Below are 23,457 nucleotides of genomic sequence, written 5' to 3' on the forward strand. Positions count from 1 at the left end.
TCCTTCCATCCACACTGCCTGTGTCTCCGGACCTCTAACCCATCCATCCCCGAAGCTGAGAGTTCTGGGACGGCAGGGACCCCGACTGTCTCTTCACCTTTGACCCTCAGCGCCCACAACTTCTGATTCTTGGCAGATGCTCAGTCAATATCTAGCCAGGGATGCTCTCTTTGTCTGACCCTGGGGGAAATGTTTGTAGCTACTCAGGATGGAGAGCACATCAAAATCCATCTAACTGGGCAGAGGCGGAGGCCGGTGCCAAGTGAGAGGTGCTGACACCTGACTTTTGTCTTGGTTTGATGCTTAGTGGTGGTTTCTCCCTGTGTCTAGTGGTTAAACCGTAACATCAGTGATTGCTATCATTTATTATCATGTATCACATTTTACTATCTACCCCTCACCATAGGCCTTTGGGGCAGGTCTTTTTTTTTTTTTAAAGTATTTTATTTATTTATTTTTAGAGGGGAAGGGAAGGAGAGAAGGAGAGAAATATCAATGTATGGTTGCCTCTCCTGGGTCCCCTACTGGGAACTGGCCTGCAACCCAGGCATGTGCCCTGACTGGGAATCGAACCATGATTGTGTGGTTCGCAGGCCCGCGCTCAATCCACTGAGCTACACCAGCCAGGGTGGGGCAGGTCTTCTTATCTCTGTTTTACAGTGAGGCTAAGAGAGGGGATGGGGGTCAAGGTCTGATGACCTCTCTCTCCCCATCTCCGACTCTCTTCTTTTTCTCTCCTTTCAGTCTCTCTTGTCTCTGTCTCTTTCTCTCCCCTCCTCTCTCTCCCAATGCTCTTAGCAGAAAAAACACAGTTCCAAATTGGAAGCTAGGTTCCAAGGCTTGCTGTTTATGTAGCGCCAGCTAGCCATTCTCCCCAGGGTCACGTCTCTCTCCTTCTGCAGATGGGAGAGCATATGAGCTCAGAGACACACAGTGAGAAACAGGACAGAGCGCTTCTGTAGTAGGCGCGCTGGTGGACAGGACTTCCTGCACCTTCCCGGAAAGGACCTCCACTCACTCGGGCCCCTGACCCATCCCTTAGCAACGCTCTTTCTCAGGCAAGTCAAGAGTCCCCTTGAAGACCCTTTTGGAGACAATGGGAATAGTGTTGAGGGAAGTCAAGCTCCAGCTTCCTTGGGACATCTGTCCCAGCCTTCAGTGACACTGGCCCACTTTAAATCTGTCTCAGGAGTGGACCCGGCCGTGTTCCGGGACGCTGTGACCTTCCTGCTGTTTTGAATTTCTCTCCGTGTTCACGTCGCAGGCTCTCCGCCTGTGCGTTCTTCCTTCCTTGACTCTCAGAACCTGCTCCTGGCCTTCTCCATCCATGCTGCCCCTCCCTACCCCTCCTCTGGGGCTGTCTTGCCTCAATCATTCCCAGAACCTTTTCCCATTGGTTTGGCAAAGATTGACGGAATGAATGGGCTGGAGGCGATGAGGGGCAAATTCTAATGTGTTTTACCCCAGCCTGCGAGAAAGCAGCCCTGGAGACTACTGGTAGGGTGGAGGAAATCCCTGTCATGCTGGGCGCTCAGGTCAATGTGCCTCGCCCTCAATTAACGGCAAAGGCGCTACAGGGAGGGGTCGTGTCCCATGCCTCAGGGGCTCCACTTGCATAGTGCACAGGCTGGTACCCACTCAGCTCTTGGGAGATTCTGGGGAACCGACCTCGCTCTCTCAACTCATTGTTGTGGGTGGGGCTGAGCAATCAGCCAATCACATTCTCTGGCCATAGTGATGGGTTCAGCAGTGGAACATGGGATCCAATGAGAGCCAAGGAGATCCGGAGAGACTTGGCTGGATACCAGGGTCTGGAGTGACCTTGTGGGACTTGAGAAGGTCACCAGCGTGAGGGAGTGGAACTGAGACGTGGGGAGAGGGGAGCTGTTTGCTGTGGTAAATAATAAATAATATACGTCTTAGCATTTTAGCCATTTTTAAGTACTGTAGGTAGTTCGGTAGTGCTGGATGACAGATCTCCAGAATGTTTTCATCTTGCAAAATTGAAACTCGATTCCCATGGAACAACCCCCATTTCCCCTCCCGCAGCTCCTGGTAATCACCACTCTGCCAGCCTGTCTCTAGGAACTTGACTACCCTAGGTGCCTCAGATCCTCGGACTTACACAGTGTTCGTCCGTCCGTGACAATGCACACTGTCCTTGAGGTTCATCTGTGTTGTAACCTGTGTCAGAACGTCTTTTTAAGGCTGAACAATACTCTGCAGTGAGCATGCACCGCCCTCTGTTTATTCTGTCCGTTCAGCAACTATCCACACTTGGGGCGTTTCCCCCTCTTCGCTGCTGTGAACGGGCTGCTGTGAACCTGGGGGAGCAAATAAGGAAGCTGGTTCTGAGCTCTGGCTGGGGTTCCACCCTGAACCGCTCAGCCCGGTTAGGCTGGCGAGAGCCCGTGGCTTGGACGGTGATGCACGGAACTCTAACAATGGGGTCCCTAAAGGGGAAGGTACCAAAGCTGTGTAAATGCCACAGAGATTCCCAAGGGTAACTTGGGTTCCAAAATTAAAAATAAAGTTTAGTTTTCCTCTAAAGCTTGTTGATTGAGGGTGGCTTTAGTTGGAAGGTTAAACTTGGTGTTCTTTAGTCAGCAGGCCTACTCTGTCATAGGCAAGCCAGGTCAAGGTTTCCTCGGACATTACTCTTGGTAACTACAAGGAGACAGGGAGGGGGAAGAGAAAACCAGAGTCACATTGCAAGCTATGTTTGGCCTGTGCTCCCATTAGGGTGGAGCCCGGGGTCAAGATCAGTTACTGACAAGTCTGTTTTTTAGAAACTTGAGTTAAAATGGAACAGACTGACAGCTGTCGGAGGGCAGAGGGGAGGGGGGACTGGATGAAAGAAGGTGAAGGGTTAGCCAGGGAACCCATATGCGGGACCCACGGACACAGACAACAGTGTGGTGGCGGCTGAAGAGAAGGGGCGTGGGGGCTGGGTGGAGGCGGGCAAAGGGGACATCTGCAGTAGTGTCAACAATAAAAATAAAGGAAAAAAAACACGCTAATGCCCTTTCTTCTCTCTCCCCCCGCCTTCTGTTATCTGTGGTATATTGTGTGGCTGGTTTTTATGGTGTGTTTTTGTGGGAACACATGTTACGTTCCTGATTTCCTCCACGCCATCTGTAAAATAGCAGGTTGTCAAACACCTGAATCAACTGTGACCATCCCCACTGCTGAGTCTGTATCAGCTTGAACAAACACAGGTCAGTCAGTGATTTACTCAACAAGTCACAATTCATTTTCATCAGATTATCTCTGTGTTCTTTGTGTTATCACTCCGACATCTGCGTCTAACCCTGTGAAGGGCGTGTCGAGGGAGACACCCTAAAGAAATCAAGGTGGTTAGCGCCCAGGGTGCCCGCAGACACTTGCAATTTGCTGGGAAGCCCCAGGGGCTGTGTGGAGGAAGGTGGGGCAGCAGACACTGCCCTCGGAGAGCTGGTCACGTGGTCTGCTCTTTGTGAGAAATTGCTGATACGTCACAGCCGTGAACCGCCATGCAGCGAAGGCACATGGACGCCAGAGACTGTGCTGTGTGCTTAACATACGTGGCTTCACCTGTCACCAATATAACCATGGAGTGGGGGGAGCACTTTTACCCCCATATTGCGGAGTGAGAAAGTGAAGCTCAGAGAGGTTAAGGGACTGGCCCAGGGTCCCACAGCCCGGAAGTGGTCATATTGTTTACCTCCCAATAAAAGGATGGAGACATTCAAAGGACACAGCAACCAACCTGGAACGTGTCTGGGTCAGCAGGAAATGGACTTTATAGGAAGGTGTTGCTGTCACAGGCTGCCCTCATCCAGGGCCCACAAAGGACCCCTCCATTAATGAGAGCTTAGAGGGTGTGTGCACCAACGTCTCTCAACACAGGGACACCCAAGAGCACTTTTGGGGTTGGGGAGAGTCCTGCAGGGAAAGCCCTTCCCTGGAAAGGCTTGGGGGGCGGTGACGTGCCCTGGGCACAGGCCAAGGGAACATTTGTGCAGCTGCCTGCAGTCACTCGGGGAAAGAAATGTGATGCTACTACGTGTAGAAGTTAGTGTTCAAGAAATTTGTGTATATTCAAGTGACCACGAAAGAGTGCTTTGCTCTATCTGCAAACCGGCCAGTGATACCACCCTCGTAAGCCTCAGACTAAATGGTTTTCTCCCTTCCTTTATCTGCAAGTCAGAACAGGGCTGAATTCCATCGACTAGGACTTAGCCCTCTCTGAGTCATGGATTCCTTGTCTGTGAAGCGGGGACCGTGAGGGAATCCACCTCCTAGGTTATTGTAAGCGTGGAATGAGGAAAAGCAGGTGAACCACTCAGCACAGTGTCGTCAACGTCTGGGATCTCTCCCGTAACCCCACTGATCTCTCTTCGAGAAGCGTCCTCTTCCTCTCTCGTCAAGGTCAGGCTCTTAGACACGCTTCCCACACTTTCCTGATGGAAGATGCGCCTCTTAAAATGAAGTGCCCCTCCCATATCTGTTTGCCCATTTCGATAACAATCTGATTCGCAATGATTAAAAGGTGGAAGCAACTGAAATGTCCATGGATGAATGGGTGACGAACAAGTGTCAGCTGTCCATACAGTGGAATATTATTGGGCCTTCAAAGGAAGGAAAGTCTGACCAAGCTACGGCACAGGTGACCCTCGAGGACGCTATGCTAAGTCGAATAAGATGGTCACATCCACAGACAGACAAATACCGTCAGAGCTCCCTTCCGGGAGGTTCCTGGAGCAGTCAGATTTATAGAGGCGGAAAGGACAGTGGGTGGTGGTGGCGAAGGAAGAGGCAAAGTTTTAATTTAATGGGCACAAAGTTTCAGTTTGGAAAGGTAAAAATAAATTGAGATGATCGAATAACAAGTGAATGTACTTACTGCCACTGAAGTCTATGCTTTAACGGTCAAGGTGGTAAATGTCATGTGTATTTTACCACAATGAAAGAAATTAAAAACAGAAGGCCCCCCCGTCCCCCAAGTGCCTGCCAGGCCTCACTGTGGGGGCTGGCGTGGATGGACAGGTTCCGGAAGGGACGGCGCTGAGGGCCGCAGGGCTTGGTAAATGCACCGACGCTGACTGAGCCGCACGCTGAAAGTGGGCGAAGGCTGTACCGTATCAATTTACCTTGGCGAAGCTGCTAATAGCAAACGAACAAATGCCACGTCCACGGGGAGACTGTGGGGACAACAGACGTGTCCCCAGGTGCACACACATGTTGCAGCCTATCCAATGACACACTCAAACACGTGCAGTTTACTGTATGCTGGTTCTGTCTTGATGAAGCCATTTTTAAAAAGAGTGCACAGCAGTCCCTCTGGGAATGAACTCCTTATTATTTTATCAAGCAACACCCCTTTTGAATGGACATTTCCATTTCAAATTTTATGCTCCTGTAAATAATATTTCCATGACTATCTCTGTATAAAACATGTAGGTATTACTTGTCCCCCGCTAGAAAGCCACGAAGTCAGAGTTTCCCAGGGTGGGGGTCTGGGAACCGGTAAACCTACGGAACATTCCAGACAAATTCTTGTAATAGGGCACGTGAGAGAAACATTGACCCAAACCTCCCACACTTGGATTCACAGACGTTGGTTCCCAAGCAAACCTGTGAATGGGCCACACAACCCATGCAAACTGGGCTTCCCTCCTGTCGGGACGGGCTGAGTCGGGAGTGCTGGGGAGCGGGTGGGAATTTGTGTTCCTGGGCCCTGATCCCGGTGTGGGGGGATGAGTAGGGTCACCAGATTTGTATAAATAAGCACACGAATAGATAGATATAGAAATAAAGTAGATATTAAATCTGAATTTCAGACAAACACCCAATATTTTTTTATAGCATAACTGGTCCCTTGCAATATTTGGGACATACAGGGTCTGGTAGAAGTAATGCCTGCTTGAGTGTGGATGGTAGGGTAATAATATGGGTGTAATAACTTATAGTTTTAATTTGAACATTTCACCTAAAATCTCACATGGTGTGCTTGGGTGTGATATTATTATGTTGCAGAATTACATGCTTATGATTTTATAATAAAAGATTCTATAACAAAAAGGCGGCTTCATTTGTGCCAGACCCTGTACTATTATATTAAGCAATTATTCGCTGCTTATCCAAAATTCAAGTTTAACTGGGTGGCCTGTGTTTTATCTGGCAACCCCAAATCCTTGGGCCTGGGGTGAGCCAGGGACCTGCATTGTTGGTCTGCTCTGAGCGTGGTTATGATGTGGGGGTCCTTAGAACCTGTGTTAAGAACCCCTGATTGGGTCTACCCCTTTCTGGGTCAGGATCCCCTCCTCAGGACTGCTTGCATACCCCAGTGCACCCCAGGAGCAAACATGCTTTAACATTGGCCCAAGCAGGAAAAGGCAGCTGAGGAGCAGCAGGAAAAACTGCCCCAGATTCGCAAAGCCAAGCGTGACGGATGTGGTGCCACGGCCCACGTGGCCTGAGGGATGCAGGTGACCTTCCTGGAGTCTCTGTCTAGGGCTGCCTATCAGCCCTGCACCCCAGGACTCTGTCCAGATTCTCTAAATTTTACTTATTTATACTCAGCCTCATTCCAGAAAGAATTGTAAGCCTCAGAGGTCTCAGTTCATGCAGCATTCTTGGTGGTGGGGAGGGAGTCTCTGGGACACAGGCGACAGGCATTAATTGTGCGTTTGCCATGAATGGGCACTGTGCAGGGAGTGTTACAGTGATAACCATCTCATCTAGCCCTTGGGATTTGCCTGCAAGGTCATTGCTGTCACAGCTCCATTTTGTAGGCAAGGAAACTGAAGTTCTGAGGGGTCCAATGGCTTGCTCAAGGGCACACGGAGTAAGCAAGCAGCTGAGCTGGGATTCTGACCCAAGCCTGTGTCACCAAAAGCCCATGTCACCAACCACTGAGCTACCCCGCCTCCCTGTGGCACCTCCCGTATGTCCCTTGTGACTGAGCTTTCATGGGCGAGTTTTGCATTACATTCTGCTTGAACTGGGGCCACACTTTAGGCCCTGGTCCCAGGAACATGTCTGATCTGGGTCACAATGACAGCTGCCATGTGTTGAGTGTGTGCTCAAGGCTGGACACAGCTTTACAGGCAGATCATTCTCGATACCCCACACTCTTCGGAAGGCCAGGCACACAGAGAACCCTGGCTGAGGTCACAAAGCTAGGAAGCTGCAGGGTGCCACCTGTCTGAAAAGGAATCATCCCCCTCTGAGTTTCCAAAAGCACACACCTGCTTTCCATCCGTCCTCCGCAAGCTTCACCTTTTCAGGAAAACTCCTGGAGTTCTGCATTGGCCACTATAAAACTCTTGTATGTAATTCCACAAATGCCCAGAAGAGGGCGTGAGGATTCGCTCCTCGCAGGACCCACGGGAATGCGTCTGAACTTCACAGAACCGCATCCCAGCTGACACTTCTGTGCGCAGCTCGGGCAGAGTAACGTGCACTGAACCGTCTCCACCTCTGGCTCTGTCTGGGCCTCGGGCGCACGATAAGCAACACAGCACGGCACCCCTGCCCACCCTCCCCTCCCCACCCCACCCCCACTCCCATCCGACTCCACTGGACTCACCGAGGGTGAGTTTTCAATGACGAGTTCGTAGGTCGGCCCTCCAGACCCAAACCTCAGGAGGTCTCCGGGCAACAGCTTCACAGCCACGTTCTGAATGTGGCACTCGTTGACGAAGGTGCCGTGGAGGGAATTGAAGTCCTGGAGAACGAAGCTGCCCTCGGCCTCATTATATTCAATGAGCGCGTGATGGTTGTCGATGTCCGCAGACTGCAAAGGAGGAGGGGGGTAGTCAGAGCCAGAAAAAGGAGAGTAACCTCGAGGCCAAACAGTTACTGTGCCACTGGGCTCCAGGATGTGCCAAGAGCCTCACCTGGCTGAATGCTCACCACAAAGCTCATTTTACAATGAAATGCTGAGGGTCAGAGAAATTAAGTGACTTGCCCAAGGTCACACAGCGAGTACGTGATAAAGCTGGGACGTGTGCTCTCTCTGACTCCGCCCGGAACAGACACCCAAGTGTGCTGGGTGGGGAATCAGGCAAATCCGAGGCAAAGGGACCTCAGAGGAGTCTGAATGGGCACGTGTTCTGTTTCCCCCACTCCACACATGTGAGTAATGATTTCCTATGTGGTTAGTTATTTCTATTAGCTCTTAAAGGCCTGTCAAAATGTACCTAACTAAAGGGCTCTGGCACACTCTGAACTGTGAAGTCCTCTACCTTCTCTGGATGCTGCCTGTGAGGCGCCCACCCACAGCCTGTGTCTACGTGATTATTTTCTAAGTTTACTTTCTCACAGAGCCTCATTTAATTTTCTTTAAAAAAAAGATTTTATTCATTTATTTTTAGAAAGAGGGGAAGGGAAGGAGAAAGAGAGGGAGAGACACATCAATGTGTGGTTGCCTCTCGCCCCCTACTGGGGACCTGGCTTGCAACCCAGGCATGTGCCCTGACTGGGAATGGAACCAGCAACCCTTTGGTTCACAGGCCCGTGCTCAATCCACTGAGCTACACCAGCCAGGGCTCACCTAACTCTCATAGAAAGACTACTTGCAATTCCAAATCTATACTGAAGTCCCATAACATATTAATAAAGATCTTATATTAATATAATAGCTTATATGACATAGCTTTATCATAGTATTGTGTAATAACATAATAGCTTATCTTAATAGAAAATAATTAAACATTGCATGGCAGAAAATTTGCTGGGTGCTTCATTGCATCATCCTGTTTCATTTCCACAATAATCCAAAGGGATAGTTCCTCATTTTATGGATGAGGAAACTGAGACACAGAATTATATTAAATTTGCCCAAAGTCATTCAGATTGACTAGCCTCGCTTGTACCCAGATTTACCTGATTCAATGTCTGTGCCCTTACTCACTTTGCAAATTTCTGCCAAATACTTTGGCAGTCAAAATATTGAAACACAGCCCTGGCTGGTGTAGCTCAGTGGATTGAGCGCGGGCCTGCAAACCAAAGGATTGAGGTTCAATTCCCAGTCAGGGCACATGCCTGGGTTGCAGGCCAGTTCCCAGCAGGGGATGCACAAGAGGCAACCATACATTGATATTTCTCTCCCTCTCTCCTTCCTTTCCCCTCTAAAAGATAAATAAATAAAATCTTAAAAAAAAAACCAAAAATGTTTAAGATTGGTTTAAAAAAATATATTGAAACACAGACTTCCAGCCAAGATGGAGGCATAGGCGGAAATATGGTACCTCCTCACACAATCAAATTTAAGAACAACAAAGATTTAGAATCAAACACAACCAGAACAGACAGAAAATTGAACTGTATGGAAGTCTGACAGCAATGAACCATTCATCCAGACCGGTAAGAGGGGCAGAGTCGGCGGCCATTGGAGAGGGGTCCCAGTAGGAAAAAGCAGTGGTAGGCAGACCCTGGGCACGGGGAGGAAACAACAGACCCAGTGAGGTGTGCAAGGTGGCTGGCTGACTACGGACACAAATTCAAGCACAGATAAACTAGGCAAAAAATGGGCAGTGAGACAGACCACGCAACCCAGGGCCCCAACAATGGGAAATAAAGCCTAAAAGCACCGATTGAAAAAACTTTGGGGGGTTGAGGTGTTAGGAGAGACTCCCAGCCTCACAGGAGAGTTCGTTGGAGAGACCCACAGAGTCCTAGAATGCACACAAGCCCACCCACCTGGGAACCAGCACCAGAAGGGCCCAATTTGCTTGTGGGAACTGGCAGAGGGGACTGAAATATGAGAGAAAGCAGAGCAAGCCGCATTGGTCCCTCTCTGACCCCGCCCCCACATACAGCATCATAACCCAGCCACTGGGTTGCCCCACCCTGGTGAACACCTAAGGCTCTGCCCCTCATACATAACAGGTGCAAACAGACCAAAACGTTATGGCTCAAGCAGAAAAACAGCTCAAAGCCCCAGAGCCAACACTTCTAAGCAACCAAGAGATAGCCAGTCTATCAGATGCACAGTTCAAAATACTGGTGATCAGGATGCTCACAGAACTGGTTGATTTTGGTTGCAAATTAGATGAAAAAATGAAGGCTAGACTAAGTGAAATGAAGCAAAATGCAAAGGGAACCAATAGTGATGGAAAGAAAACTGGGACTCAAATCAATGGAAGAAAGAAGGAAGGAAGAAACAACCAAACAGAACAGAATGAAGAAACAAGAATTCAAAAAAACGAGGAGAGGCTTAGGAACCTCCAGGACATCTTTAAATGTTCCAACATCTGAATTATAGGGGTACCAGAAGGGGGAAGAGCAACAAGTAAAAAACTTATTTGAACAAATAATAAAGGAGAATTTCCCCAATCTGGCAAAGGAAATAGATTTCTAGGAAGTCCAGGAAACTCAGAGAGTCCCAAAGAAGTTGGACCCAAAGAGGAACACACCAAGGCACATCCTGATTACATTAGCCAAGATGAAAATGAAGGAGGGAATCCTAGAAGCAGCAAGAGATAAGGGGACAGTCACCTACAAAGGAGTTCCCATCAGACTGTCAGCTGATTTCTCAAAAGAGACCTTACAGGCAAGAAGGGGCTGGAAAGAAGTATTTCAAGTCATGAAATCCAAAGAACTCCATCCAAGATTGCTCTATTCAGCAAAGCTTTCATTTAGAATGGAAGGGCAGATAAAGTGCTTATCAGATAAGGTCAAGTTCAAGGAGTTCATCATCACCAAGCCCTTATTATATGAAATAGTAAAGGAACTCATCTAAGAAAGAAGATAAAAACTATGAACAGTGAAAGGACAGCAAACTCAGTTATTAACAACTACTCCTAAAACAAAAGCAAACTAAGAGGACAGCTAGATTGGGAGCAGAAACATAGAAATGGAGATCACATGGAGGGTTAGCAACAGGGGAGTGGGAGGAGCAGAAGGGGGGAGAAGGTACAGAGAATAAGTAACATAGATGGTGGGGAGAAAACAGACAAGGGGAGGGCAAGAGTAGTATGGGAAATGTAGAAGCTAAAGAAGAATTTATGACACATGGACATGAACTAAAGGTAGGGGAAGTGGGGGTAGTGTGTATGCAGGGTAGAGGGGAATGAAGGGGGGGAATAGGACAACTGTAATGGCATAATCAATAAAATATATTTTTAAGCCCTGGCTGGTATAGCTCAGTGGATAGAGCGCGGGCCTGCAAACCACACGATCGCGGTTCGATTCCCAGTCAGGGCACGTGCCTGGATTGCAGGCCAGTTCCCAGCACAGGACTCACGAGAGGCAACCATACATCGATATTTCTCTCCTTCTCTCCTTCCCTTCCCCTCTAAAGATAAATAAATAAAATCTTAAAAAAAAAGAAGTAGTAACAGTAATTTCTATATATATATATATATATTTTTTTTTTTTTTTAAATATTGAAACACAAACAGAAAAAGCAGGAGTAGCTATACTGATTTCAGAAAGGGCAGACTCCAGAGAAAGGAACGTTATCAGGGATGCAGATGGGTGTTTCATACCAATAAAGGAGCCCATTCTCCAGGAAGACACAGCAATCCTTAATGTGTACGTACTGAACAACAGAGCGTCAAACTACATGAGGCGAAAACTCATGGAACCACGAGGAGAAGCAGACGGATCTGTTTGGATGGTTAGAGACGTCAGCGTCCCGCCACCAGGAGCAGATCCAGNGATATTTTTCTCCTTCTCTCCTTCCCTTCCCCTCTAAAGATAAATAAATAAAATCTTTAAAAAAAGAAGTAGTAACAGTAATTTCAATATATATATATATTTAAATATTGAAACACACACAGAAAAAGCAGGAGTAGCTATACTGATTTCAGAAAGGGCAGACTCCAGAGAAAGGAACGTTATCAGGGATGCAGATGGGTGTTTCATACCAATAAAGGAGCCCATTCTCCAGGAAGACACAGCAATCCTTAATGTGTACGTACCGAACAACAGAGCGTCAAACTACATGAGGCGAAAACTCATGGAACCACGAGGAGAAGCAGACGGATCTGTTTGGATGGTTAGAGACGTCAGCGTCCCGCCACCAGGAGCAGATCCAGCGGACAGAAAGTTAGTGCGGATAAGGTCGAACTGCACAGTGCCGTCGGCCGGAGGTGACTGACATTTACACACTGTGTTACTGAACGGCAACAGGGTACGCATTCTTTTCAAGTCCACATGGAACTTGACAAAGACAGACTGCCTTCTGCTCCACAAAACGTACCTCAATAAATTGAAACAAATGGAAATTATGCAAAGTGTTCTCTTAGATCGCAATGGTGTGAAATCAACAGCAGAAAGATAGCTGGAAAATACCAGACTGTTTGGAGATTAAACAACATACTTCTCAATAGCATATGGGTCAAAGAAGATGTCTCAAGAGAAATAAAGATGATCTTGAACTAAGAAAAGGAAAATACAACTTATCAGAATGTGTGGGATGCAGCAAAAGCAGTGCTTACAAGGAAACTTATAAAATTGAATGCATCTATCAGAAGAGAAAGGTCTAAGAATCAACAATCTAAGCTTTCATTTTAGGAAACTAGAATAAAAAGAGCAACATAAACCTGGCACAGGTCGTGGGTTTGGTCCCCGGTCGGGGCACGTGTAGGAGGCAATCAATTGGTGTTTCTCTCTCACACACATATTTCTCTTCCTCCTTAGGTGAAGGTAAAAAGGAAAAAAGAAAAAAAAATCTGACGCAAGGAGAAGAAAAGAAATAAAAATTATACCAGAAATGAGTGAAATAAAAAACAGGAAAACAACAGATAAAAATCAATTATACCAAAAGCTGGTTCCTTGCAAAGATCAATAAAAGTGGGAAGTCTCTAGCAGGCTAACCGAGAAAAGAGAATGGCTTACCTTGGCTCCTGCTTCACAACTTCCTAAATCCTCTCATATAAGCAACAGGTGGCCTTTGAGTCCCCAGCCCCCATACCCCTTGTTAAGTGGCCCCAGGCCTGGCAATAGCAGCAACCAGCCTAGACTCACAGCTTGGCTTTGCCTGGAATCTCCAAGTCCAGCTAAGTAGCAGTCGTCTCAGACTGCTTTACAGCTCAGGCTGGGTGGCCCCAGGCAGTACGCAGATGGCGGCTGACCTTGGCCTGCACCACCCAGGAAATCCCAGAGCCTGTGCACCCAGTAGACAGCTACAGACCACACTGGAGCACCACCACCCTGCCCTTGCCTAGCTTATCCTCCACAGAGGGCAGAGGTTGGTGGTCAGTGGTCACAGCCAATCCTTGCAGCTGACTGGCCTGGGTAAATCCCTCCCATTAATCTGCCAACAGCAACCAACGCTTAACTATAAGAGGACAGAGTACTCAGGCTTAAAACACTGGTTACAAGGATGCTCAAGGAACTTAGTGAGGACCTCAGCAGCATAAAAAAGGATTCAGTCAGAAATGAAGGAGACACTAACTGAAATAAAGAACAATTCACAGGAAACAACAGTAGAGTGGATGAAGCTGAGAATCAAATCAATGATTCGGAGCATAAATAAATAAAAAACAACGAATCAGAACAAGAAGAAAAAAGAATAAAAAATATGAGGATAGTGTAAGTAGCCTGTGGGACAACTTTAAATGCTCAAACATTCACATCATAGGAATGCCAGAAGAAGAAGAGAAAGAGCATGAAATTAGAAATCTATTTGAAAAAATAGTGAAAGAAAACTTCTCTAATTTGGAGAGGAAATAGACATGCAAGTCCAGGAAGCACAGAGAGTCCCAAACAGGATGGATGCAAAGAGGCCCACTCCAAGACACAACATAATTAAAATGCCAAAGGTTAAAGATAAAATGAATCTTAAAAGCAGCAAGAGAAAAGCAGTTAGTTACCTACAGGGGAGTTCCCATAAGATGACAGCTGATTTTTCAAAAGAAACTTTGTATGTTAGAAGGGATTGGCAAGAAATATTCAAAGTCATGAAAAGCAGCGCCTATAGTCAACCTACAACCAAGATTGCTCTTCCCAGCAAAGATATCATTTAGAATCAAAAGGCAGATAAAGAGCTTCCCAGGGAAGAAAAAACTGAAAGAGTTCATCATCACCAAACCATTATTCTATGAAATATAAAAGGGAACTTACTTAAAAAAAGAGAAGAACATCAAAACTATGAACAATCACATGGCAATAAATACATACCTATCAACAACTGAATCTAAAAAACAGACTAAGCAAACAAGAAGAACAGAGACAGAATCATAGATCCAGAGAGTGTTTTGATGGTTGCCAGATGGGACGGGAGTGTGGGGAATGGGTGAAGAGGTGAAGGAATTAAGAAGTACCAATCGGTAGGTACAGAATAGCCATGGGGATGTAAAGTGCAGTATAGGAAATGGAGAAGCCAAAGGACTTACACACATGATCCATGGACATGAACAATGGTGTGGGGATGGCCTGAGGGAGTGGAGGGGAGTTGGGTGGAGGGGGGCAAAGAGGGAAAAATTGGGGAGGCAATTTTTGGAGGGAAGGCAAACTGGGACAATTGTAATAGCGAAATCAATTTTTAAAAAAGTCACTTGCTTTCCTATATACCAGCGATGAACAGCTGAAATTTGAAATAAAAAACACAACATCATTTACATTATTATCAAAACCATGAAGTACTTAAATGTAAATCCAACAACATATGTACAAGGTCTACACGAAGAAAACTACAAAATATTGAGGAAAGAAATCAAAGATCTGAATAAACGAAGAGACATTCTGTATTTTATTTGCAATTCCATCATGATATCTGATGCTTAGTGTTTTCTCATGTTTATTTGCCACCTGTACCTCTTCTTCAGTGAGGTGTCTGCTCAGATTGTTTGGATAGTTTGCCCATTTTTAAATAGTTTTTTTAAAATTATTGAGTTTTAGGACTCATTTATTTTGGAAACATGTTTATAGCATCTTTGTTTATAATTACCCCAAACTGGAAGCTGCCAAGATGCCCTTTAAAAGGTGACGGAATAAACACATCTGATGCATCCCCCTAATGAAATACAGTCAGTGATCAGAAGAAATAAATTATCAGGCCACAAAAACACAGGCAGGAATATCAAACGCATATTGCTTAGTGCAAGATGTCCATCTGCAAAGGCATGTACTGTTCCCTTCTAACTACAGGACGTGCTGGAAAAAGTAAAACTAGAGACAATGGTTGCCAGGGTGCAGGTGGGAAGGGGCGGGCTGCACGGGCGGCGTGCGGGGATCTGGGGCAGTGAACGCTCTGTGTGGTGCTCTCGTGCTGGGTACAAGCCATCGTGCATTTGTCCAAACCCACAGGATGCACGGCACAAAGAACGAGCCCTAACCTGAACTAGGGGCGTTAGTTAATAATAATACACCCATACTGGCTGTGACAAATGTGCCGCACTAACACAAGACACTGGTAACAGGGGAAACTGTGTGAGTTTTGGGTCAGGGGTTATCTGGGAACTTTCTGGACCATCTGCTCCGTTTCCCGTAAACCTAAAACAGTTCTAAAAAGATTTTTAGAAACATTACAACTTAACAGTTTTGGGGGAAGTGCCACCCACGCCGTCTTCACCACTATTCCCATGGACCTTTGTGCCCCAGGAATCCATGGTACCCTGCCAAAGAGAGAAATTCTCTGTGTTGCATTTTGGTTTTTCTCTTCCCAGGCCTGATTACTTTCAGTTCCTTAAAAGCCGTCAAGCCATTATTAAGAAATCAAAGGCAGCAGAAAGTTTTGAATGACTTTGCAAAAGGGACTGTGGTGCCCCCACGGGAGGCCCAGCTAGAGCTTCCCGGTTCTGCCGGGGGAAGATCCCTGCCTCCCTCCTCGTTCACAGACAACTGCAGCCAGCTGCTGTCGGGCAGAGTCCTGCTCCCATACAGGCCGATGTGCAAGCTCTGTCCTGCGGAGCTGCCCCGCCAGGAGAGAAACGTTTCTAGTCTTATTATCGTCACCAGTAGCTAATGCCTTCTGAGAGCTTCCGGTGAGCTGGGCTCTACTGAAGCACTTTGAGTGCATTCTCTTATTTAATCTGCACAACAGCCCTGTAGAGAGGGGGTTCTATTATTATTCCCAGTTTATAGAGGAAGAAGCTGAGACTCAAAAAAGGTGAAGTGGGAGACTAGCATCACCTTGATACCAACGCCAGACAAAGGCACGGCAGGAGAAGAAAACTATATAGCAACATTGCTCAGGATATGAACATGGATACAAAAATCCTCAACAAAATTCCAGCAGACTGAATTCAACAGCACATCAGAAAGAACACACACACACACACACACACACACACACACAATGGAATATTATTCCATGGAATATTGTTGTTGCAATCTTGCCATTTGCAACAACATGGATGGACCTTGAGGGCGTTATGCTGGGTAAACAAAGTCAGGCAGCTGAAGACAAATGCTGTATGATCTCGCTTGTATGTGGAATCTTAAAACAAACAACTAAGTTTATAGACACAGAAAACAGATCATTGGTTTGTGTGACAGATGTTGCGGGGGCTGTCACGGGTGAAGAGGGTTCAAGAGGTATACATTCCCACTTATAAAATAAGTAAGTCCTGGCAAAGTAACATACAGCATGGCAACTCTAATTTGTAATATTGTACTGCATATTTAAAGGTTGCTAAGAGAGCCCTGGTGGGTGTGGCTCAGTGGATTGAGCGCCAGCCTGCAAGCTGAAGGGTCGCCAGTTCAATTCCCAGTCAGGGCACATGTCTGGGTCCCTGGCCAGGTCCCCATTTGGGGACAGGGGAGAAGCTGCTGATTGATGTATCTCTCAAACATCGATATTTCTCTCCCTCTCTTTCTCTCTCCCTTCCCTTCTCTCTAAAAATGAATAAATAAAATCTTCAAATAAAAGTTGCTAAGAGAATAAATCTTAAAAATCCTCATCAAAAGAAAAAACATTGTAACTATGTCTGGGGACAGATGTTAACTAAACTTACTCTGGTGATCGTTTTGCAACACATAAAGATAGCAAATCATTATTTTGTATACTTGAAGCTAACATAATATGTCAATAAGAATAAGCAATAAAATGAAAGGATTACATGCCATGACCAAGTGGAATTTATTCCTGGAATGGTTCAACATACAAAAATCCGCCAGTGAGATACATCACATGAGTAAGGAAAACGCCATGATCATCTCAACTGATGCATAAAAGCATTTAATAAAATGTAACACTTTCATGATAAGAAGCGCTCAACAAACTGGGATATTCCCTTGACATAATGAAGGCCAGGCGAGAAGCGCCCATGGCCAACATCACCCTCAATGGTGAAAGACCGGAAGCTTTTCCCTAGAGATCAAGGGCAGGACAAGGATACAGCTCTTGCCACTTCTATTCACCCCGGTACCTGAAGTCTCAGCCAGACCCATGAGGCAAGAGGAGAGAACGGTATCCCAATTGGAAAGAAAGAAAATGATCTGTGTTCAGAGACAACATGATCTTTCCTGTAGAAAGTCCTAAAGATTTACACACACACCCAAACCCTGTTAAAACTAATAAATTCAGTAGCAAAATTGTAGGTTACAAAATCAACACACAAATATTTGATATGTTTCTATACACTTACAACAAACAATCTGAAAAAGAAGTTAAGAAAACAATTTCATTTACAATAGCATGAAAAAAAACGTAGGAATAAACTTAACTAAGCTGGTAAAAGATGTGTACACAGAAAACTACAAAATGATGCTGAAAGAAATTAAAGACAAACAAATAAAATAAATAAAAACATCCTATGCTCATGGACTAGAAAGCTTAATCATGTTAAGATGCCATTACTACCCAGAAGGACCTGCGCATTTAATGCTGTACCTATCAAAATCCCAATGGTAATTTTTTTTTTTTTGCAAAAATAGAAAAACCCACCCTAAAATCCATAGGGATCTCAAGGCCCCCTGAATAGCTAAAACAATCTTGGAAAAGAACATAAAAGCTGGAGGCCTCATACTTGCTCATGTCAAAACTTGTCATAATCAAAGCAGCGTGGTAATGCCCTAAATTCAGATGTATAACCAGTGGAATAGAAGAGACAGCCCAGAAGAGAACCATTGCATGTACAGGGTGGGGCCTGATTATCCAGGTGGGGCTAACCCAATCCCATGAGCCCTTGCAAGCCGAGAACATTATCTGGCTGGACTGGAGAGATGAATCAGAGGGAGGTCAGAGAGATCTGGAGCCTGAGAAGGCCCCACTGCTGCTGGCTTTACGTGAGGGGGCCAGGGCATGCGGGTGGCCTCACGAGATTCAGAACGACCTGCAGCTGACAGCCAGAAAGAGACGGGGACCTCGGTCCATGACTGCACAGGCTGGATTCTGCCAGCCCCCCCGGATGGACCTGGAAGTGGATTTTTCCTGGAGACTCCGGATAAGAGCCAAGGCTGGCTGACGCCTTGATTTTGGCCTCATATGACCTGGGGTGGAGGAACCAGCCGAGTACACCCCAATGGACTGAGATAATACATTTCTATTGTTTTAGGTAGAAAAGAAAGACAATCATTCAAATTCATGGGGACATTCACCATCACCAGGCACTGTTCCAAGCCCTTTGCAGTAATTCAGCCTCGTAACATAGCCAGGCCCACTGCCTCCATCGCACATACACAGAAATAGCAACAGCGAATAGCCACGTAATTGCCCAGGCCTCACAGTTCACGAGGGCAGAGCCAGGCTCCCAGCCGGCCACCTGTCGCCCCCAGATGTGCACTTGGCCGCTTTGCTTGAGGGCCACTCTGCCTAATCGCCCACCCGAATAACAAAGATCACTAATTTCTTCCTACTTTAAAAGCCTTCTCAGAGGGAAGTTTCACCTTCAAACGAGTTAAATGCTGAATTTTTAGCCTCTCTTACATTTTACACTGTTGACGCAGGAACGGCCAGAGGTGTAGAGAGTTTTTACAGGAGTCTCTTTGAGTCAAAACGACATTATGCAGGGAGCAAGATCTCAAATTCGCTCCAGAGAGTAACAGTTTTGCAGTTTCTTTTATGCATTTGAGATTAGGAGGGAAGTAAGGAGGGTTACTGGAGGCGAGGCCAAGGCAAGGCAAGGATCAGATTACAGGACAGTTAACAAGATTAAGCGCTCTCTTGAGGGTTAGTGTCCCCTTGAAGGGGTGTCACTCCTGGTGTTTCAAAGGCCCTTAATCACAAGAACAAAGGACAGGCCGGCCTCAAACTTCTCACTAAAGAAGGTACAGGCCTGGGGCCTGACTACCCACCTTGACCTGCCCAGTTAGGTAGTTTCGATCAGATCGCCCTGGGAGGTCACGTTTCATTGGAGCTGCACCCCCACCCGCGCCCCTCATTTTTCCATCCACATGTTGCTGCCCCCTCCAGACTTCAGCCCACGCTGTTTCTTCAGTATCTAGGACACCCTTTCCTGCCTGCCCCGCCCAGCAAATCTTCAGGCTTCTCTTTCCAGAGGCAGCTCAAGCTCGGCCCAAGCTCGGCCCAAGCTCGGTGTATGCCGCGCCGTTTCCCGACCCCCAGACGGGATTCTTGCCGACCCTCCGTTTACAGCACCCACGATCTCCTCCTCTTGCTTGGAAAGCACCGGGCGAACATTTCCTCTTTACCGCAGGCCCCCAGTAGATGGCGCCGCCCTGTTTGTCGGATGAACTGGGATCACCAGAGGATTCATTTCACGGGTCACTGGCAACGCTCATTTAGGAGTCCACTTTATGAATTTCCCTAGCTGGGTCAACTACCTCACGATCTCCGTGAACTCCCGTGAAATGTCAGAGATTGAGATTTGTAGAGGTTCTCAAAAGCTACATTTACACCCAAAGAGGGAAGCTTCTTTCCTTAGAGGCTTTGAGTGGGCCTGGCATCTGAAACTGGGTCCCCCCTTCTCTGACAGGCGGTGTGACTCTGGGCAAGTTACTTAACTTTTCTGAGCCCTATTACCCCACCTTGAAATGAACATCAAAATGGTAACAGTAGTCCCCACTCCGCAGGCTCGTTTTGAGGATATAATTCTGTAAACACATACACTGAACACACCCAGAATATATATTAAAACATGCGAGGTGCACTAAGTTGTCTGTGGACGTGTGCTGCGGCTGTCTGTGTTATTTGTGCTTTGAAAAGATGATGAACTTCCACCTAACACCCATTAGAACGGCTGCTGTCTCTCTCTCTCTCACACACACACATATACGCACACACACACTTGCCACACCAGACCTCCAACACTGCTGAGCGCAGCCCTGGGCGCCACTGGTGGAAATGTACATTCGTGCAGCTGCTGTGTTGGTTCCTCAAAAAATCAAAAATAAAGTTATCATATGACCCAACAAGTTCATGTTCGGGTATCCCCCAAAGAACCGAAAGCAGGGACTGGGCAAGATACGTACACAGCCCTGTTCACAGCAGCGCCATCCGCAGCCCAAGCGCCCGTCGACAGATGAGTAGACGGGCGGAATGTGGGCCACGTAGAGGCAAGGGATTATCATTCAGCTTTGGAAGGAAGGAAATCTGGACAAATGCTGCAACGTGGGTGAACCTTCAGGACATCACTTGGAGCGAAAGAGGTGTCACAGAGAGGACAAACACTGGTTGGTTCTACTTCTGTGACACACCTAGACTCGTCATGCACGGGGACAGAAAGTGGAGTGGTGGCGGACCGGGGCTGGGGGTGGCGAGAACGGGGAGTCAGTGTGTGATGGGGACAGAGCTTCAGTTCTGCAAGATGGGAAAGTTCTGGGAGAGTAGGGGAGACGAGTGTACAACAATATAACGCACCTAATGCATCTGAACTGTGTACGCCTAAGAGCGGTTAGGGTGGTACATTTTATGTTAGGAGGATTTTACCACAAACAAGCAAACAACTCAAGAACAATGGTTACGATCTAGCCCTTTTCTCTGAACCTCTTCCTGTTGGAAGCCACCACCTGCGAGAGGGAAGTAGGCCCGTCATTGTGTTGGGAACTGACCAGTGGCATCAGCCCCCACTTCCAGCTGCCGGTTCTCCGACAGGGAAGAAAAATGTTCCCGAGGGGCTGATGCGATCAGAGGGGTGAATCCCCAGAGGATCAGTGCTCCGGGGGGCCGCCTGGGGTGGGGGGTGCAGTGTGGGAGCTGGGCCAGGCAGGAGGGCCAGCCGGAGAGAGTGACGGGAGGAGCCGGTAGCCGCGCCCCGGGCCTGTTTCTCTCTGAGGCTTTCTGTACAGAGACCGAGGGGGTGAGAATCCATATCCAGACCTTACGTCTCAAAATGTGGGGGTTCACGCATCGTGAGAGAAAAGCGAATTAAAATGACACAGGTGCCGTATTTCACCTCCCAGATCAGGGAAGACCCAGTAGTGAAGTCACCAGGAATGGACAGATGTCCGCTGCTGGCGAGGGACTAACTACATCTGGAAACCTCTGCAGGGCAGTGGGCAGCACCCGTCGGAGTTACGGGGGCCCGTGCCCTTTGCCACAGCACCGCACCTCCGTGAAATGATGCAAACAGGACTTCCCAGAAGCCTTGTCTTGTAATAATAAACGAGATTATGCCGCAGGCTCTGACAGTTCTTTTTGAAGAGGCAGCCCAGGCTGGCAGGTGCCAGGCACAGGGATGAGAGTTGTCTGGCTGTATGGCTTCTGGTGAGTTTGTGATATCAGTCTCGCTCCACACCCTTCAGAGTCCAGATGAGAAGGGACTGACACACGCGAGAGAGACGGTCCCGGCAACGAGAAAGGAGCCACTGGAAGGGCGCTGTCCACCAAGGGCGGGGGCACTGTCCGCCAAGGGCGGGGGCGCAGGCGTAAGGAATTCCTCCCTGTCATTCCTTCCTTGGTTTTTCTCCTCCACCTGCACTGTCTCAGCCACACCGCTGTGCTGATGGGGGCGGTCCGAGAGCTGAGCCTTCCAGGGGATCCTGAAAGCTCCCCAGGGTGGGGCCAGGTGAGTTTTGGGGGGAGGGTTAGGGTCAGTCAGCTGCCCACTGTTTAACCCTCCCTTCTCTTTTTCTCAAAGTTGGTTGACGTCGTACACACACACTCTCCAAACAGGAGCTCCCCACATCACAAAGGAAGAAGCCAGGTAGTCAGGGTGCGGGTCTCCAAGAGTGCCTCCGCCTGCCTGTGGAGATGCACAAATGTAAGGATTCCTAGGCTCACCCCAAACCCATGGGGTCCGAATGTCTAGGGGCTCCTGGTGAACGAGCACTTTCAGACACATGAAAGTTCAGCAACTGATATTTCTTCATCCTGGAAGAATGAAGCCCCTTTCTCAGCCGAGTTTAAGTAACAGCCGCATCCAACTCTAGAAATCACAGTGCACCAGGCACGTCAGATCGTGGAAATTATAATGTACAAGGATTGGCTCTGAAACGAGCCAGGGCGAGCCTTTCCAGCCCTGCTCTCCCTCTCCCACTTGACAGGGCTGCACAGGGCAGCCAGGATTGGCCGTTTCAAAATGCAGGTCTTCCCTTTGCTTAAAAATCCTGCAGCCCTGCCCTGGCCGGGTGGCTCAGTTGGTCAGAGCGCCGTCCCGATACGCCAAGGTTGCACTTCCATCCCCACTCACAGCACGTACAAGAATCCGTCCATGAATGCACGGATCCGTGAAACAACAAACTGATCTCTCTCTCCCTCTCCCCTCTTTCTCTCTCTAAAATCAATAAAATAATTAGAAAAACCCTTCAGTGCCTTCTTCCCAACCCTCTTCAGATAAAGATCCAAATTTTATGGTGGCACAGAGGAGACCCCCTCATCCCTCAGCCCACTTCCTTCCCCCTCTCACTCTAGACACACTGGTTTTCTCCCAGTCTCTTGGGCTCACAATACGCTCTTTCACCCCAGGACCTTTGCACATGCCGTCCCCTGCTTCCCTTGCCTAGTTAAGTCTTCCTTGTCCTCCACGTTTCTTTCCTTTGGCGCGCCAGTGTTGGCAGGGAACTACTCACGCCTCAGTGGGGTCTTCAACTTACAGCTCCTGTCTCCCAGCCGCTTCCTGGCTGTGGGGACTGTCCCCGATTTTGCTGCGTCCCCGGGACCATGCCAGTGCTGAGGCTGCAGGTGAATGTTTGTGGAATGAATGAGTGATGACAACGACAGCAGAACCTGGGCTGGCGAACACAGACTTGCAGTTGCTGCCAGGGAACCAAGCTCCTTACAGGATGTGGGAAAAAAGTCTGCAGGGCAAAACCCCACAAACAGGAATCACCCTACAACTATCAATATTGACTTTCTCTCAGCCAAATGATTACAAGTGAGTTTTCTTCCTCACACTTGGTTTTCCCTCATCTTTTAAAAATAATAAGCATGTGACTGACTACCTTCCATTGTCGGAAAAAGTAAACCATTTCAAAATACAGGGTGGGGCAAAAGTAGGTTTACAGTTGTTCGTCTGGAAGATAATACAATAATTAATAAATAATAGTGCAAGCGTAAACTCTGTTTTGTATACTCACAGCTGTAAGCCTCCTCTTACCCCGTCTTGTGTTATATACCAACAGTCAAAACAACAGGTCAGCCTCGCAAATGAGTTTATCATTTTTTAGAAGCATGACTGA

General features: G+C 47.5%; 1 protein-coding gene across 8 annotated transcripts in view; it reads right to left on the reverse strand.

The window, feature by feature from the left end:
* The window catches only part of FHAD1 (forkhead associated phosphopeptide binding domain 1), a 117,166-nt gene that overhangs the window by 87,266 nt on the left and 6,443 nt on the right, over positions 1-23,457 (reverse strand). For all 8 annotated transcript variants that reach the window (XM_037045178.1, XM_037045177.1, XM_037045181.1 and 5 more), the window contains exon 3: positions 7,574-7,780. In XM_037045178.1, the coding sequence (XP_036901073.1) occupies positions 7,574-7,780 (207 nt within the window). The remainder of the gene's footprint in view (positions 1-7,573; positions 7,781-23,457) is intronic.

This window comes from Sturnira hondurensis, unplaced genomic scaffold (genome assembly GCF_014824575.4).
Source record: "Sturnira hondurensis isolate 20B ecotype Veracruz unplaced genomic scaffold, ASM1482457v3 Scaffold0004257, whole genome shotgun sequence".
NCBI lineage: Eukaryota > Metazoa > Chordata > Mammalia > Chiroptera > Phyllostomidae > Sturnira > Sturnira hondurensis.